Below are 19,501 nucleotides of genomic sequence, written 5' to 3'. Positions count from 1 at the left end.
AGAGACCAGCAACAAAATCAAAAGCCTGACATTCAATTTCAGCAGCACACACAGCGCAGGCTTCCAATCAGCATAAAAATGCAGACTCCGGGGAAGGCAACGAGGCGCAGGAGTCCTCGCTGCACTGTTAACCCTCTCCTAAATCCTCTCCTGCCTCTCCAGTGTCCACCCACCCCCAGGGCATAGATGGCAGCTTCACGGCCAGGACCTCTGCCCCAGGCAGCTTGCTGTCCTCTCTGCCACAGTCCGGTGTCTCCCAGCAAGTCCTGACTTCCATTTCCATGTTCTGTGGCACCTGGAGTTAAGAAAGGAACCACAGCACTGCACAAGGGCAGCAGCTCCAGCAGTGGGATGGCAGGGAGCTGCCAAGCCTTTCTCCCACCCCAGCCCATCCTCTGCTCCCTTGGTCCATCCTGGCTTGGTCAGACTGGTTTTTGGGGCTTGGTTGGTCTCAACAAACACCAAAAGTGGGGTGGAGAGAGGCACAGAGGGTGAGAGGCCAGGAGCTGCCCAGGCAGGGATGGAGGTGCAGCTGGTGTCCCCCTCACACAGCTGAGAGAGGCTGCAGCCTTGGAGCTCTCCCAGCTCTGGTTTCTCCTGCACTGACACACACCAGTAGGGTGTTTCTGCTGCTATTTATCCATGGGGAAATAGCTCACCCTTGACAATTAAGAGAGATAAATCTAATAAAATCAGACTCCAGTTTTCTAAATATAAATTACTGATCCTGCTAGAGGACTGTGCTTAGAGCAGGTGTGAAGACCTTCAGCTCCCAGCCATATGTCACGGGGGACCTGAACTTTCTCGTCAGTGGCTACATGTGGTGCCTCCATCCTCCCTCTGCTGCCCACCTGCTCACCAGGATGCTCCCTGGGGCAAATCCCACGCCTCTGGCACCCAGCCCCACTCCAGGCTCAGTGACAGGGGTTGCACATTTCTGCACTCCCCCTCCTGTGGCCTGCTGTGAGCCTGGCAGCTCCTGAGGGATCATCTCCCATTCCCTGCTCTTACTGCCCAGCAGCCAACACCAGAGCTGGGCACTTGCAGGGCCCCCGTGGGATGGGGACGGGACGGCAGTGGGGTGGGGGCAGCACATGGAACACGCTCCCTCTGTTAGATCAGGCATTGCTCACCCTCCTTCCCCAGTAGGACAACTGAACCCCTCTGACCCACCCAAGGACTTCCAGAGCCCCAGCTCAGCAAGGGAACCTTTCACAGGCACACCTGGGACCTCCTGGGCCCTTCTCCAAACCAGTCAGCCTTAGGGGGGACCCTGGGACCCCACAGGTGGGCTGCAGAGCTCCCGCATAAGGGACAGATATAGAATGTGCTGGAGCATGCTGGTTCATGCTGGAGCATGTTCATATGACTGTCTGGCCCCATCCCATTGCTCTTCCATGTACTCTCCAGGCACAACCAGAGCAGACAGCCTGTCCCCAGGAGCTGGGATGGGAGCCTACAGCCTTGCTATGTGCCCAAAATCAGCTCTGAGCACAGGAAAATTCCTCACCTGCCCTGCCATGCACAGCTGGAAACACAGCACAGAGCCTGGCCCCTGGCACAGCTGGGGTTCAGGTGTGGTGCAGCACAGCCTCCCTCAGCTCAGCTCCTCGATGGAAGGGTGGTTGGCATGCCCTGACATGTGGAAAGCGCTGCCCCCACAAATGCCCCCTCCCTCAGGACACTGAGAAGCCACCTCTGCCAGCTGTGGCTGTGGGGGACACAGAGCAGGGAGGCAGTCCTGGGAACTGCCCGGGGCCCCAGGCAAGTGGCCCATGCTGTGCTGTGGGCCCTCCAGAACAGCTGGCCCCGTGGCCAGTCTGTGCAGCACTGACACAGGGCAGGGGGACCTGAGAGTGGGAGAGCAGCCACCAGCAGGCAGGACAACAGTGAGCAGAGATGACACCTCATCCCTCCATCACTGGCAGGAGCAGCAGCACAGAATCACAGAATGGTTTGGGTAGGAAGGGACCAAAGCTCACCCAGTGCCACCCCTGCCATGGGCACGGACCCTTCCACTGTCCCAGGCTGCTCCAAGCCCTGTCCAACCTGGCCTTGGGCACTGCCAGGCATGGGGCAACCACAGCTCCTCTGGGCACCCTCTGAATAAAACATCTCTTCCTTATATCTAGTCTAAACTCACCCACTTTTAGTTTAAAAACATTATTCCTTTTCCTGCTACAGCAGGCCGTGCAGATCAGCTCTCGTTTGAGTCTTCAGTTACTGTGCACAGAAGAGGCAGACTGGTCCAGGTGCTGCGAGCACGGACAGCTCCTCCGTGGACAGGAACAGAAGGACAGGGGACAGAGGGATGGGGGCAGGACAGGGGACAGAGGGATGGGGGCAGGACAGGGGACAGAGGCACGGGGCATGGGCTGGCTTGCTGTCCTGTGCCCCCAGGGAAGGGCAGGGCAGGGCAGGGACACCCAGCTCTGCAGAGGGGTGCTGGGAGGAAGGATGAGACCTGCCACGGCAGCTCCTGGGGCAGGAGGGAACCGGGGCAAGGAGCTGCTCTCCAGCGGGCTGGCGGCACAAACCCCATGTGCGCCAAGGCACGCACCCCGCGCGGGGCTGCAGGAGGGCGCGGGAGCTGCTGCTGAGCGCCCCGGGGCGCGGAGCTCCGCTGCCGGGGCTCGGGGCTCCCGGGCCGGGCCAGGCGCCGCCGGGGGGACCCCGCCAGCACGGGGACAGGCAGGCAGCCGAGCGCAGCCCCTCGCAATGCGCTCCTCCGGCTGCCCCGTGTCCGGGGCGAGGGGGCTGCGGCACATCCCGCTCAGCGCTGCGCCCTTCCGCTCCCCTCGCCCGCGCTGCCCCATCAGCAGTAACAGTCTGATTAATTCGCTTCCAGCAGGGAGCTGATGGGGCCAATGATGGAGCCGCTGCATCAGGCGCGCTGAAATTGATAGTTTTTCACAGTTACAAATGAGGAGCCTCCTCAGCTGCAAATGGCGCCCGCACAGTCGGACTCCGGTAATGATCATAAAGAGGCTCCTTTAAACTGCGAAAGCCCCTGGGAGCGGGCGGGGGGGCGGCTGCCGCGCTAATGAGAACTACAAGGGGCGAGCAGGCATGGAAATGGCTCCTCCACTCTTGATGTGCATTTAACTGCTTTTTTAGTGCGGCGGCAGAGCCAGGAACGAAGGAGTGATGAATGCAGCACAAAAGCATTTATTTTCCAATTCGGCAAAGTGGCTACGTTGGGAAATGTATGAATTATTTTAATTCACTCAACTGTCCTGAAACATCACTGAGAGCGAGTGAGCGTGGGGGGAGGGGGTGGGCCGTGCTCAGTGTGTGCTCCAGAGACAGGAATCACTCCTATTCCTTCAACTGCCCCAAAATCTGGGAGATGGGGTGCCAATAAGGTGCAGTGATGTGGAAAGCAGTGGTACGTACCCCAGTACCCCAGCATGCAGAGCTCAGAGCAAGGTCAGAGCAGAGGGCTCAGAGCCATCCTGCTGCAGGGCAGTGTCCCTTGGCTGGAGCTGCTCCATGCCTTGCAGGACAGCTTCTTCCCTGGCTGGGACATGCCAGCTGACCCTCGCTAAGGGGGACAGCCCCAGCGAGGCCCAGAGGCTGTGTCTGACACTCACGAGCAGACTCTGGGCTCACAGCCACAGGGCAGAGCTCAGACCTGCCCCACGGCTGCAATGAGCTCCTCTACCTGCTGTGGCTGAGGGGAGAAGGCCAGAAGGGCTACTCACAGGGGTTGGGGCAGCTGCCAGGGATAGCCACAGCCTCGTTCCACTGGTCTGCACTGGAGACAGAGTAGGAGCGCTGGTGCATCCCGTCTGGCTTGGAGCTGAAGCCCACGAGGTTGATGCCACTGATGGAGCGCTCGGAGTGCAGGGAGGTGCTGCTGGTCGAGTGGGGAGCACCTGCAAGAGAGACCAACGACATGGGCTGACTGCTGCCTGGAGGCACAGGGGAGAAGGCAAAGCTGCCCCGTACCTGATGTCACACCCCTCGGGTGGCTCCACGTGAGGACAGGCTCTCCCTGGCTCTCCTCTCCCAAGGGGTGCTTGTGCATCACCCCAAAGGTGCTGACAGAAGAGCCCAGCACACCCCGTTTCCCAGAGGGAGCCCCAGCTTAGTGGGTTGCAGTACAGCACCCCAGGATGTACAGCCAGGGATTCTGGCACTCAGCTTCCCACAGCTGGAGTTCACAGTCATGATTTTCACTACAGCCTCTGGCCCCTGAGCAAACCCAAACCCACCCCACAACCAGCACACCCACTTTCATCTCTCAACTTCACTTTCTTGTGTGTCCCTGGCAGGAAATCCAGCCATGCTGGGGGCACTGGGAGACAGCATGAAATCACATGGAGGGTGTCAAAGAAACAAGCAGGGGAGCAGATGTCTGTAAGGCGGGGATGGCAGGTGGAAGCTGCGTTTTCCACTAGCTCAGAACTGCTGCGGCTGAGCCCAGAAACCTGAACCCCCAAGAGAGGAGTGATTTTGGGACGAGAACTGTCACAGAGGACACGATCACTCAGTGATGCAAAATGGGTCAAGTGTTTCTGGATTACAGGAATACCCAAAATGTCCAGAATAGCAAACAAAATGGTTCTGGCAGGGAGCACACACTCTCCCGTTCAGTCTGCAGGCAATCTGCCACAGAGGACAGTGGCCCGAGGGACCCTCTGCACCTGCCCACCACCAGCCCTCTCCCACACGCCCCTCAGGCCATTCTGCTCCAGCCACTGCAGAGGAAGTGCTCTGGGAGCTCAGGAGTGAGACAAGGGGCCCTGTCCCTACTACGAAGCTACATCTCCTCCTTCCCTGCCTGGAGGCACAGACACTGAGCTGGGACTCTCACTGCAGCCCACCTGGCCATGGCCCAGGGCAGGGCCACAGAACAGCTCCAGATGCTGCACACCCACAGCTCCAGCCCTGCAGTCATGATGAATGGGCTGTGAGGAACCACTGGTCCGATGGGACTGGTACAAGTGGGAGCCCTCCACAGAAGCACATGAACACCTGTGGAAGCAGGTCCTCAGTGGGAGCTGCTACAGCCAGGACAGCTCACCTGTCTTCCTGTGGGAAACCAGGTTCACTTGGCTCTCATGGATCCCAGCATGGCTGAGGTGGAAGGGAGCTCTGGCATTGTCCTGTACAGCCCAGCTCAAGCAGGGCCCCAGAGCCAGTGGCCCTGGACTGTTTCTGATGAGTCTGGAGAACGTCTAAGGAGGGAGATGGCATAACCTCCCTGGGCAATCTATCCCTGTACTGTGCCACCTCTACAAAGAGCAGAGCCCCACAAAACCCCACGTGAAGCCCCAGAGTTCACACATAAATGTGTGTTTCTGTCCTTGTTGTTCCCATGAAAACCCAAGTGTTGCTATTTAGATGTGCCCAAGCACAGCCAGGGCTGCCGCGTGTCTGACGGGACAGCTCGAGATCCAAATACCCCCTCCAAAGGCAAGGGCTGCAAGGAGGGGTGACATGGCCACCAGCCCTGCACCAGGCACGGCTGCCACCCATTGTCACCACCACCACCAGCACCATCATCATCATCACCACCACTCCACCACCAGCATGGCATGTACCTCCCACCCTCCTCTTCCCTGTGCTCATCCTGCACCACAACGCCCTTTCCCTGCAGGGCTGTGCAGGGACCCCCTGCGAGCCCCCCCTGCAGATCCCACCTGCCAGCAGTGCTGATGGAGGGCTTGCTGGGACACAGCTCCCTGCACCTGAGCTGCCAGGACCCTGCACCCCAAAGTGCCAGGCCCTGGTGACCTGCACCCTGTGCTCCCACGCTGCCAGGACCCTGCACCCCAAAGTGCCAGGCCCTGGTGACCTGCACCCTGTGCTGCCATGCTGCCAGGACCCTGCACCCCAAAGTGCCAGGCCCTGCTGACCTGCACCCTGTGCTGCCACGAGCCTGACCCAAGTTGCCAGCACCTTCCTTGCAGAGCTCCACCACGTTCCTGCCTCCACTCTGGCTGCTGCATGTTCCCCCTCCCTCCCCTTGTTCAGCGCCACAGAAACACGTGTAAAACCATGACACTGACTTTGCCTCTAATTAGCCCTTAATTTACAAGACACACTCGGAAGGGTAATTAGCTGGCGCTCTGCTCCTGACTGCTGCATCCATCTCCTCTCTGCCTCCTCGTGGGAGGGAGCCTGCTGCTGCTGAAGCAGGGACAACGCTGCTCTCCTGGGACTGGGATGAGCTTGGTCCTGAGAATGGTGCTGCTGGGCTGGGCTGGGCTGGGATGGGATGGGGTGGGATGGGATGGGATGGGATGGACTGGGATGGGATGGGATGGGATGGACTGGGATGGACTGGGATGGGATGGGATGGGATGGACTGGGATGGACTGGGATGGGATGGGATGGGATGGACTGGGATGGACTGGGATGGGATGGGATGGGATGGACTGGGATGGACTGGGATGGGATGGGATGGGATGGGGTGGGATGCTCAGAGCTCAGACAGTGTCTGCCAGCACCAAGCCCCAAGTGCCCCCAGCCCTGGTTATGACCAGAGCCACGGAGCAGAGGAAGGTGAAGAAGGGAGAACAGAAACAGAGGGCCTGGGAGAAACTCCTCCTGCAGAGGGGAAAGTCCTGCAGGGCCCTAGGGAGCGCAGATCTGACCCCTGCTCCCTCACCCAGCCAGGCCAGGAGCCCCAGCATGCCAGGACATGCCCTTTCATCACAGTTCTGAGGAGCAGCACAGGCTGCCACAAATGCCAGTGTTCAATTTTGAGAGAAGGAACAGCTTCCATCAGCCTCTGCAGCACCTCCAGGCTCCCTGCACCTCTCTCCAGCTGCCTGGAGCCACCCAGCTGTGGGGGAACTCCCTCACAGCCCAGTCTCTGCTCACTCACAGACACCGTGCTGTGCAGCTCAGGCTTCTCGAGGGAGCTGCTGGCTGCTCCCAGCAAGGCCAGAGCTTCAGGAATTGCATCCCTTGGGAAGTGACACCCTGGCAGCTGCTGGATATGTTCCCTGTCCATCAGGTAAGTGACATGTAAGTACTACCTGCCTCTGGGCCACCACCTGCAGGAACTGAACCCCCAAACTGCAGACAGTTCCCCAAGTCTCTCTCCCAGCCAGTTTCCTCAAGCCCCCCAGAAGAGACTCACATGGCTCCCTGGTGCCTTTTCAGTACAGCCCAACTGATGACGTGGCACTGGATGGAAAATTACCCAAAACCAGAATGGCCTTTTCCCAGGCATGACATGTGGCAGCCCAGATGCTTTGGGGAAACACCTGGATCAGAGCAAACTGGCAATTCCTCATTAGGGTGTGGCTGCCCAGGGAACAGGATAAAGGGGAGTTAGCCAAAAGTGCACCACCAGTCGGGAAGGAGGTCATTTGCAGAGTCACTTGAGGATCTTTTTAGGATCTCTTTAATATTTTCAAGAGCAATTTGGCAAAATAAAACACAGGGCCTGGTAAAATTTCCTGGCAACGTTATACTGGACGCTGCTACCAGCGTCCCAAGGAGCCATCAGTCACTGTGCCCCTCAAGCACTTGTTGCCAACATGTCATCATTTATTCCAAACAAAAACCAGGATTATTGTGAGTCACCTTAGTGTACTGGCTCCCCAGAGCCTGGCTGGAGCCTGCAGCTGAACACGGCTCAAAGCCTCCCCAAAAGCTACGGCTGCTCAGGACCCTGAGCCGGGCTGAACACAACTCCAGCTAGTGGGAAACCTCCACTCCCAGAAACCAACGGGTTCCTGAAGGGAAGGTGAGAGCCAAGGAGCCTGGCAGAGCTGCCTGCCTGTGAAAACCCTGCTGGGGAGGACATAACTCCCCCCCCGTGCCAAGGAGCCAGCAGCTGCCGTGCAGGAAGGTGGCTGTGCTGGAGCCCTGTGGCTGCTGTTCCCAGAGCCACCTGTGCCCCAGAGCCAGAGTCAGGGGTCAGGCTGGGCTTCTAAAGGAAGCACTGCAGCTGCCACCTGGACATCGTCAGGTCCTTCCTCCTGAACAACTTCCATGAGTCCCAAACACATGGGCTGGCTCCTAGCAAGCAGGAGCCCCAGGATGCAGACCTGCATTGGAAAGACTTCACCCTCTGCGTTCTCCCTGGGAGCTGGCCCCCGTGCTGAGCACCCACACAGCTCCCAGGCGCGGTGGGGCACGTTCTGGGCTCACAGAGGGACAGGAGTCCTTCCCAGCTCTGCCGACACTCAACGTCTGTGGAGTCACTGATCCAAGCTGGGCGACTGAGGATTCCCAGCCCAGCCCAGCAGGGCCAGCAGGATCTGCCAGCTTGCACACAGCAGGAGCCATTGCCTTGCACTGGGCCTCACAGATGCTCTGACACAGGGAATCTCCCTCCTCTCTCAGTGCTGCCCTTGCAGAGCATGGTTTTGGACATCTGCACGTGCTAAGTAACCAAGTGACACCCCAGCTCTTACCAAAGCTGACTCGTGGTGGGTACAAACCATCAGGACAAAACACTCTGCATGGCGCCAGTGACTCTGGGACAGCTGAGAGCCTGGGCTGGCTGTGGCAGCAGGACGGGGAGGGCTGGCCGTGGCACCTTCCCACTCCCCAGCCAGAGCTCCAGGACACACAGGATGAGCCAATGCTTCTCCAGCCAACACACCACTTCACCTCTGGTTTAGAGGGTGACCAACCCCCACACAGCCTGGCAGGGCCCAGCAGGCTGGAGAAACCTGGCAATGGGCACCTCAGTGACGCTGCCCCCAAAGCCCTGCCCGGGAGACTCTGCCAGCCTGGGCACTGCGGGCAGCTGCAGCTTCTCCGTCTGCCTCCAGCCTGAGCCTGCACCAAGTCCCCACACAGAGCCCACGCTGCCAGCTGAGGCACCCCACGCTAGCCCAGAGCAGCCCCAAGGCCAGGGAAGGCGAGCTCTGCAAGGAAGAGGATTCCTGGAAGAGCAATGGCAGACCTGGAGCCAGGGAGCGCCCAGAGGAGCACCTGGACTGCCCAAGCTTTGCTGCACAGCACAAAATCACATCACAGGTCTGCCCCTCTGCCACTCCTGCCTGAACAGTGACGGATCTGTCAGAAAATCTGAGCCTGACTTGAATACTGCCGGTGCCAGAGAGATCACAGTGATGCTGGGTAAGTGGTTCCAGTGGTTAATTGCCTTCACTGCTGAAATCTGGGCCTTATTTCTGGCCCAGAGTTGTGTTCCTTCTGCCACTGTCACTGGATCCTGGTACATTTTATCTGATAAAGAGCTCTCTCACCAAATTTCTGTTCCTATACAGGTATTTACAGGTGTTGAAATTATCTCTTAACCTTTTCTCCAGTAAGTTAAATATATTGAGCTCACTGAATCTTCCTACAAGGTGATTCTGAGAGCAGTTCCTGGTTTTTACAGCCTTTCCTGTCCATCATTTTTAGTCTCATCCTGTGGACACATAAATCCATTAACCTGAGCTCTGTGGAAGTCCTCTCCACCCCAAAACTGACTGTTACCATCCACACCTTAACCACATCTTCTACAATTCCTGAATTAAATAATTCAGCCTTGCTGATTCCAACATGTCCACATCTCCTACCTGCTGTTTAATTTGCTGCCTAATTACAGCTGGAATATGAAGAATTCATCATTCTGTGCTGAGATACATCATCCTGCCTCTTCCCAAACACCAATACAAGTGTTCACTGAACACTTTGCTTTTTTTCCTTATTAACCATTCTATTATTCCCATACAGTAATGAAAGAATGCTGGGGTTAGGATTCATTAGTTCCTAATACACTTGAAAAAAACCCTTTCACTGTCTGTACCTCTACTGGTCCCCGTTCTGTATCCCCTCATGCAGCCATGGCAGTGCAGGCTCCTGTGCCAGCCACGGTGGAAGGTGAGCTGGATCCATCACTTTTATTTGTATGTTATGTGGGAACTCCATGGAATGTGCACAACTGAGGATCAGAGACTTGGTGAGACACATGAGCAGGGACTGTTCTCATGACTCTCAGGCTGAGCAATGGTCACAGGGTGAAGCAGCCAGCCAAGCAGTGGCCCACCCAGCACTGGGCGAAGACGAGTCTGGCCTGGAGCGGTGGAGAAGGAGACCACGCTGCAGAGACCAAGACAGAGAGAGCGCAGGGAGGACACGGGAGCTGCCCTGTGCCCAGCACCTGCAGCAGGAACTGAGACACAGGAGCTGAGCTTTTGCCAGGTAAAGCAGCTGTGAGAGTGATGAAAGAGAAGTTTTCCTCTGGGAGAAGGGAACAGAAGTGAAGTGACAGACTTGTGCAGATGTCCCCAAAATGGCCAGGCAGTGTTAGTGTCCCCGTCAGCTGGGACACCCCTGTCCCCACAGAGAAAGAGATGGGGGGTTCTCCCCAGCAGTTGTGCTGTGCTGGTGCTCTCGCTTCATCAGTGACTTTGTCCCTAAATTCCTCATCACCACCATTTGTCAAATGTTGTTTAACTTCCTCCCTAGATCTGGTGGGCACGGAGTGTGATGTGGGGCAGCGTAAGGCCACCAGGCTGCCCCGAGAGCCCAGAGCAAATGGTGACACAGCCCTTTGTGTGGCTGCAGCCAGTGAATCTGGAAACACAAGGAGCTGGAGCACTTCCCATAAAGCCAGGAGGGTCACTTCGAGGGCTGCTCACAATTAATCAGTGCTGGCGGGCGTTGGAGCGCTGGCACGGGAGCCTCCTCCAGCTGGCTGTGCCACAGAGCCACAGCCTCCAGAGCCACAGCCTCCTCCGGCTGCAGCTTCCAGCCCCTGCTCAGCACTGACCCATTACTTTGTCATGCTGCTGTTAGTTTTATCACTTTTCAGACACACACAGATACAGATGCACAACCACAGCAGCACCACGCAGCCAGCCCCTTCCGCCTGCTCCTGCCCCTTCTCACTATCGAGACAGAAAACAAACAGTTTGCATCTCCTCTCCACCAACACTGACATATTTTTAAGCAGTACAACCTTCCTTTTAACTTTCTGGTATCCAGTAAAATATCCTTTAAAAACTCCTAATTACCTTCACTTTTTTTCCCCCTGTTTAAGTTCCTTCTCCCAAAAGATCTGGCACGTAATTGCTTCCAGCTTGGTGAAATTGGCTCAGACACATTTTTGTGTGCATGTGTCTGTGCATGTGTTCAACACTCTATTTCTGATCTGAATGTTACTCTGCCTGAACACCAGCACAATACAGCCAAGTCACCTTTACGTAAGGCACTACTGAATTTAGTTTGGTGACTGGCTGAAGTGGGGTAGCAGTGGTGTTCTCCTTGGGAGCTGCTCTGCTCTTTGGAACCAGCATTCAGAAAGTCCATGGAGGCTTTGGTGCAACTTCATAAGGTCCCTCAGTGACTCTCCAGCACGTTACAAAGAATTATCTCAGAGAACCAAGGTGCTGAGAATGAGCAGCAGAAGCAGATGAAGGAAGCAGAGTCTGTGTTCCAGATCACTCTCCTGGTCTGTGACTGTGAAGAGAGGTGTCCTTACGGTCCCTGCAGGAAATCTGCAAGTAATGCTGCTTGAAACACAACCCAGAACAGATCCCTGAGATCCCTGTGGCAGTGGGAGATGGACAGGCAGCACCGACATGGATCCCCGTCCGTGTGTAGATGGAGCAGGAACCTGGCTCTGAGGCAGAACTGCAGGAGGGAAGGAAGCACAGCCAGAACTTTCTGGGCTTGCTGAGGAGTGTGGAGCTGGACCAGCACTGCAGTGACTGATGAAAAACAGCCCCTGCCCCCAGCTCCCAAGTGCAACTGGGGAAGGGCCACCTGGGGATGCTCGAATTGCTGTATTTTCCTGCATAACTCCTGTTTCTACAGCCATTCACTCATACAAGGCTTTATCCACCCCTGCCTGCTTTGTCCACAGAGGCTGCTTGGTGTGCAGCAGCACAACCTCCTGCGGTGCACACACCCCAGGGGATGGAGCAAGCCCTGCTGTTTGGAGAACAGGACGGCTCTGCCCCTCGCCTGCTAGTGATGAGCTTTCCCGGGTGCTCTGGGACAGCTCCCTGTCCAGCAGCACAGTGCAGACCCAGCAAAGGCCCTGTGTGCTGATGGCAGAGGCAGGTCCAGGCAGACTCACCCCTGCCTGCGGTCAGGGGGGTCAGGGATGAGCTGGGCTGTGTGACACCAAAGAGCAGGACTCTGGCCCGTAACAAGTAACACTCCCTGGCCCCTCTCCCTCCTGCAGCACAAGCCTGGGTTGTATGGATGAGAAAGGCTGGTTTGCTGGAGAAGGCTCCCAGTCCACCTTGGAGAACACTGGCCACCCCTCCAGCCCAGCCCTCCCTGGCAGCACCAGGCAAGTTATTTACACGCACAAGCCTGGGTTGTATGGATGAGAAAGGCTGGTTTGCTGGAGAAGGCTCCCAGTCCACCTTGGAGAACACTGGCCACTCCTCCAGCCCAGCCCTCCCTGGCAGCCCTCCCTAACCAGGCAAGTTATTTACACTCAGATTTTCACAGGTGGCCACTAATTACGCCCCTGTAGCTTTTCCAGGTGCCCCATGCAAGGAACCTGAGCCAGATGTTCCAGAATTGAGGATGCTGAGAGCTACAGCTGCAGCCCCCAGGCCTGGCTATCTGCCCCATGCCCACCTGGCTGCCCTGGACACGTTGGCCAGCCCTGGGCAGGGCTGTGATCACCAGGGCACTCTGCTGCCTTGTGCTTCTCCCTCCCTGCTCCTTTCCTCCTCCCTTTCTCCAAGGCCTTTTCCCTGCTCAGCCCTGCACTGCACGGCTCCTTAGTGATCTGGTAAGGAATAAGTATATCAACTCCCAGTAATTATCTCTAATTAGGGTTAGTGATTACACTGTTGGGTCGGAGAAAATCAGTGTCTGCTTTCCCACTGGGGAGGGCAGGTGGAGCTGGGGTGTGCAGGGGGGAAGCACCAGCAGCTCCCTTGGTGCTCTGATCCCCTCCACGGACCTCTCCCTGCCCACACAGCTCTGGAGCTGCCTGTTCCAAGAGCAGGAGCCATTCTGACCCAGCAGGATCTCAGCCCTCCAGCCTTCTGTCCAGCACTAGAACTAGGCACCAAGGATTGCTGGTCCTGTCCTACCTCGTGTCATCCCACCTGCCTGCAGCCACGGTCCTCCTCTTCCCACGAAGTCCTGACAACTTCTAGCTTCTACTCCATGCAAAACTTTAAACCAGCAGCTCAAGCCTCACATTTGAATTCATCCTCCACCTTCAGACATGCAGATAAACATTAGTAAGAAGTTACTGTACGACTGTAATGGTGAATGTATAATATTTATAATATACATATGAATTTGCAGTATTTTATACATGATTCATGATGCAAAATATTAATTACAGATAAATTTTAGTAAATCTCTCATCTCAGCTTCATCTTCAGACTACAAACAACCCTTTAACATATTATTGGGAAGGGCAGAAGTCCCACACTGAGGAATAGACAGACCCTCATCCTCTTCCTTTCAGCTCAGCATCCCCATGTCTGAGTTACAGAATCCCAGTCTGGTTTGGGTCAGAAGTGGCCTCAAAGATCATCCACTCCCAGCCCCTGCCCTGGCCCTTGGCTGAACACAGTGACTAACACTGGACTTTTACAGTCAGACTGTACAGAAAGGCAAGTGAGCAAGCAGAAATCACAGCTGGAGGGAGGGAGGGAGGGTGTGTCCCCACAGCTGGCACAGAACCAGCTGTGCATGGGCACTGCCTCCCGCCCAAGCAGCCCCTCAGGCTGGGGGGAGGCACGGGGGCCCTGCTCTGGCTTTCCCTCTGCTGCCCAGCTCCCAGGGAGCACAACAAAGAGCCAGTGGAGAGGATCCTGGCTCTGAGCAGAGCACAGAACACACCGAACACAGGCGGCGGCCGCGGAGCCACTGTGTGCATGGAACAGAGCAGCCGTGGGACTGCGGCCAATCCCAGGGACAGCAGAGTCCATCCAGCCCTCCCTGCCAGGTGTGGGGCACAGCTGTAACTTGGGATGCTCCTGGACACATGTCAGGGCAGGGTGACCCCAGCTGCTGGTGGGGGGGGAAGCAAAACCAACTTTGTTTCAGAAGTCAGAGCTGAGCTTTCCCTCCCGAGTCCCCATTTCCTTTATTTTGTAGATTAATGACCCTGCTCTGACCTGAAGAATCTGTCGTGCATCCACAACCAGGAGAAAGGCAGGAGATGATCCACCAGCCTCCTGTCTGCCATGACCTGCACCACCCTGCTCTCACTGCTCTTCTTCCCTCAATGTCATTGTCCCCCACGGCGAGCAGCGGTGTGCCAGGGAAACAGGTTTTCCCTTTTCTTTGTTAATTCTTCCCTCATTACATTTGAAATTCCACAATCAGTGTGCACTGTAATTGTCGAATTTGATGCTAATGATTAATGAATTAAACATGGATCCATCAATTAGTCCTCGGAGAATAATTCTGCATAAAGCAGCGGATAATGTAATTACAGTAACAAAGATAATGAGATGTTAACATCGACGGAGCCCGACGTGACATGATCACAGCAGGCTCAGCAACCCCGGCCTGGGGGAGCCAATCCCTCACTCTGCAGAGGAAGAGCATCGGGGGGCACGGGCCTGGCGGGGGGGCCCTGCCAGCGCGGTGCTCCCCGGCACCGGCACCGGCACCGGCACCGCAGCCGCCGGCCTGCAAACGCTCCCGGCACCCGAGCCAGAGGCCGCAACGGAGCCGCCAGCAGGAGCCAGAGAGGATCCCGAGCTGCTGAGACCCAGCACCATGCCCTGCCATCCCGACATCTGCAGTCACTGAGGCCAGCAAGGGCTCCCTCCCACCAGCACACCCGGCACAGAGCCCCAGGGATGGACACAGAGCCCCAGGGACAGGCACAGAGCCCCAGGGACGGGCACAGAGCCCCAGGGATGGGCACAGAGCCCCAGGGACGGGCACAGAGCCCCAGGGATGGGCACAGAGGCACAGGGATGGGCACAGAGCCCCAGGGATGGGCACACAGGCACAGGGACGGGCACAGAGCCCCAGGGACGGGCACAGAGCCCCAGGAAAAGGCACAGAGCCTCAGGAAAAGGCACAGAGCCCCAGGGACGGGCACAGAGGCCCAGGGACGGGCACAGAGGCACAGGGATGGGCACAGAACCTCAGGGATGGGCACAGAGCCCCAGGAACAGGCAGAGGCCCAGGAACGGGCACAGAGGCCCAGGGATGGGCACAGAGCCCCAGGGACAGGAACACTGCCATGCCTTGCACCGGCGGCTGTGCTGTGGAGCCAGGAGTTGGTGCCAGCACACCGAACTCGGCCCAGGGACAGCTGGACCCTTGTCACCTCAGAGCAAACAGGAGCATCAACCAAGCCCTTGGTCCCAAGCAGTGCCTCCCACCACCACACACTCTGGAAAAAGCTCTCCCTGGAGATGCAGGAGTGATGCTGCAGAAGCAGAAGGAAGAGGACTCACACTGGCACCGGCCCCAACACACGTGTCAGACCATGCAGATTGTTCCTCGGGCTGAAGGGAACTGGCCAGCAGCAGTCCCCACCCAAACCCTCCAGAGCTCGAGCTCACAACTCCGTGCTGAGTCTGACTGGCCTGTCCTGCTCAGCCTGCCCTGTGCTGGGGACATGTCTGCTCTCTGGCACCACATCCCACAGGAGACTCATGGTGCTCAGCAAGCTGGAGAATGCCCTGTGAGACCCCAGAGTGGAGCAGAACTTTCCCCTTTAGCCTGCTCCCTTCACTCCACTGCTCTGGCTCCCCCGCATTGTTTCCTTCAGTCCCATCTCTGTCTGCTGCTGGCAACACCTCCAATTGCTGCCTGCAACCACAACCATCTCAGCATTGCTGCAGCCTCTTCCTGCACTTCTCTTCACTTCCCACTCAAGGCAGGCTTCCTAGTGCTCAGCTCTCGACAGCCCCTGCCATCAGGGAGCTGCAGAGCCAGCTGCAGTGCTCCGTGCCACGTACCAACTGCCGCAGGTGTCATGGACCACAGTCCAGCACCTCCCTGTCCAGCTCCCCTTTGCCAACGCTTTGGAGCAGGTCCCTACAAACCTCTGTGAAGCAAGGGCTTCACAGGGCTCAGCTGGGCTGAGGCTAAGCTCTTGTGCTGACTGACACTGTCTCTTGTGCCACCATCTCTCCTCCCTCCCTTTTCATCCCACCTGCACTTTGATATGAGCTGCCCTCATTCCTGGAGCCAGAAACATGTGATGCAGCACAGACAAGGCTAGGTGAGCCTGAGGAACCACAGCAAGGATGCACCTGGGGGGCTGTGAGGGAGGGGGCAAGAGAAGAGACATTCCAGTGGGAAGAGGAGCAGCAGGGATGTGAAGGAGACACCTGATCCAGCAGTGGCACACCTCCCGTGAAGGTGAGCACCTGTGAGCTCTGGCAGGAGATCTGCTCATCCCTTTCCTGCCCTCTCCAGTCCAACCACTGCAGTGCCATCCCCTGCCATTGGCCAGGACACCTGCCACCAGACCAGGCTGCTCCAAGACCTGTCCAAACTGGCCCTGGACACTTCCAGTGATGGGGCAGCCACAGCCCCTCTGGCCAACCAGTGCCAGGACCTCACCACCCCCACATGGAAGAACTTCCTAATATCCAATCTAAACCTCCCCTCCTTCAGTATAACATCATTCCCCCTTGTCCTGTCACTCCAGGCCCTTGTCCACGCTCCCAATCTAAACCTCCCCTCCTTCAGTATAACATCATTCCCCCTTGTCCTGCCACTCCAGGCCCTTGTCCACGCTCTCTCTCCAGCTTCAGGCACTGGAAGGGTTCTAAGGTCTTCCCTGGAACCTCCTCTTCTCCAGGTTAACGCCTCCAGCTCTCTCAGCCCTCTCTGTAGGAGAGGGCTCCAGCCCTTGGAGCATCTCCATGGCCTCCTCTGGACAATGAGAACTCATCCAACCCAAAATAAAACCAAGCTTAACTACAGTCAAGCTGCCTTCTTGAATGGTTTAAATACTGGGGCACAGAGCCTCCAGTGGTTTCACAAACACAAGTCCCTTCGTCATTCCTACTGTATTTAGCTTGAAGCTGTCTATACCTGCTTTGGAGTTATTCTGGATCCTCACTAGAGCACTGCACTCATGTATTTTCATGTATCCACATACAGGGCAAGGTGAGACTTCATTTTTTTCTTCTTCTCCCCTCTATGTTCTTGGTCTTTCCTCACCCTAGGTAAGGACACTGCAGTGGACAGTCACTTACCCTTGCAGAGTTCAGGTCACAGAGGAACCACACACTTGCTCTGAACTCTAACCACTGGCCACCTGGTTGTGCCCAGAGGCTCCTGGGGCAAGACAGCAAATCCCTCACGTCTCCAAAGTTTGTGTCCTCTGAAGATTAACTTGTGACTGACAAAGAACTGCAAACTTTGAAGTGCTTCTTCTCCAGTTGCCAAAATATGTGTCAGATGAGAGATGCCCAGTGGATCCAGTAACAGTCTCATCCACAGTCCCAAAGGTGGCAAAACTGTGAGGTCACTGCTAATTTGAAGGCAGGCAGATTCTCCACCAACCCTAAACCCAGCCCTGGGCATTGCAAAGGGATAAGAGCACATCACCTCAGAGAGTCTGTGTCCCATCAATGCACTTAGTGACTGCATCCACTGCTATGGGGCTTGGAGGCATCAGAGAGAGATTAAAAAATGCCTCAGAAGAGCCTTTACTGATTGTGTACCAGACAAAAAGCATTTCTGACACTGCAGACCCAGCCTGAGCCAAGACAGGACTCAGACCTGTGTGCAAAGCTGCTGTCCTGGTGCTGAGCCCCGTGTGGACACCCACTCTAGGCAGCCCAGAGCACTGCTCTGCTCGAGGGCCCGGGGCAGACAGGGGACCCCAAAGCCACAGAGCCTACATGGCAGTGACCATGTGCGAGTGCCACAGCTCCCAGCCCTGCACACACGGCCAGCAGCACCTGCAAGCTGGACTAAAGCACATCTCCTCAACAGGAAACTGGTCTCATTCTAAAGGCTCAGGCAGTGCTCAGCCCAACTGCTCTCCAGATAAACTATTCCAACATTCATTTCCCCCCTGCTAGGACACTGCATCTCCTCTCCTGTGTAACTGCTCTAGCTCCAGCCCTTCCTCTGTGCCTGCTCCAGCCCTCTGGCCCAGACTGCAGGGGCACTCTCACACTGTACTCACTCCTTGGCACTGGTTTTCCAGCAGCAGGGATCAGTAATCCAGGTACATCCCAGTAATCCAGGTACATCCCAACCTGCTCCTGAGCCCAGCAGGACTGAGACAACTGCTGGAAGCAGGATACGGCGCTAGGTGAGCAGCTGGTTTGACATCAGCAGAAGATCCTCTGTGGTTTGAATCCTTCCCCCAGCTCTGACACCTCTGCTAAGTCAGAGCTCAGACAAAGCACCTCTGACAGGCAGGCAGAGAAGTGTCCCTGTCCAGAATCAGGAACTGTCCCATGCTGGGGAATGCTGAGTGTGGGTGGAGGTGGTGAGAGAGTGCCAATGTACAGTGGAGAGCAAAGACAAGGAACAGGCAGAGCTGCACAGCCCTGGCCAGAACTGACAGTTTATCCACAGATGACTTCTAACTTATGAAGAACAGCAGTTTGGGTTTGGGAGGGCTCGTGATGCCCTCCTTGGCACCGTGTGAGCAGTGATGTTACTGTGCCCCATTCCCGGTCCATGTCTCTGTGTGTGTGATGCCAAGGACTCCAGCAGCTCCTGATACTCACTACAGCAGCATCCCACCTCCCGTCAGGACTCTGAAGCACTGTGCTGACAGCATCTGACCACGGGGCAGAGCTGGGGCACAGAGCAGGAGTGAACCAGATGGGGATGTGTCACCCAAGCTCACTCTGAGTACTGGATTTGGAAGAATTTCTGTGATCAGCAGCAGCACCCTCAGCATCCCCAACAGAGCCTTTTCCATAACCTGTGCACCAGACTGTGCCAACAGCTAGCTGGGAAAAAGGCAGGTGGGAAGTGCCCACCCTGGCCAAGGACACCAGCCCCAAGGATGCAGTAAAGGCTCTGGGAAATGTGGGCAGGACGGCCCCAGGTTCAACAGTTCCCCCTGGCAGGGTGAGAGCCTCCCGGGGCAGCAGCGGTGAGGAGGAGCATGGCAGGAACTCTGTGAGAGGAGGAGTGTGACAGGAACTCTGTGAGAGGCCAGAGGGGCAGCCAGCCCCCCAGTCTCACCTCACCACACTCTGGGGCAACTCTTCAGTGTGCACACAGAGTGATGGTCCCAAACCAGATCTTCACCATTTCCCCAAGGAAAGGTAAGGAGGAAAGGGGGTTCCAAAACCAGAAAGAAACAGAACACAACTTGTCAGGAACCAAGAGCCTTGGGATTTCCTTTAGTTTAGGGAGCAGCAGCTTCCACCATGTGCAGCAGCTCACCAGCCTCAACCCTCTCCTCAGGGTGAGGAAATTCCTCAGGGGTTCACACTGTCAGTTAAACCCTCTGACGTTCTTCTGTCCTGTACAGCAACCATCACAAAATCCTAAAAGGATTACCTCTTACCTGTAAAATCCTAAAAGGATTACCAAGGAGCTTACCTGGGACCTGCACAGAAATGCTAACGCCCACCAAAGGGACTCCCCCAAGGGTGGTGAAAGCAAGACACTCCAGAAGGGGTTCTGTTATCAGCTC

General features: G+C 56.6%; 1 protein-coding gene across 2 annotated transcripts in view; it reads right to left on the bottom strand.

Moving 5' to 3' along the window:
- Positions 1-19,501, bottom strand: part of AGAP3 (ArfGAP with GTPase domain, ankyrin repeat and PH domain 3) — a 105,576-nt gene that overhangs the window by 15,468 nt on the left and 70,607 nt on the right. For both annotated transcript variants that reach the window (XM_041471030.1, XM_041471029.1), the window contains exon 12: positions 3,705-3,878. In XM_041471030.1, coding sequence (XP_041326964.1) covers positions 3,705-3,878 — 174 coding nt within the window. The remainder of the gene's footprint in view (positions 1-3,704; positions 3,879-19,501) is intronic.

The sequence above is a fragment of the Pyrgilauda ruficollis genome, unplaced genomic scaffold (assembly GCF_017590135.1).
Source record: "Pyrgilauda ruficollis isolate IOZ18807 unplaced genomic scaffold, ASM1759013v1 scaffold252, whole genome shotgun sequence".
Classification (NCBI taxonomy): Eukaryota; Metazoa; Chordata; class Aves; order Passeriformes; family Passeridae; genus Pyrgilauda; species Pyrgilauda ruficollis.
This window is presented reverse-complemented; position numbering and strand designations above follow the sequence as displayed.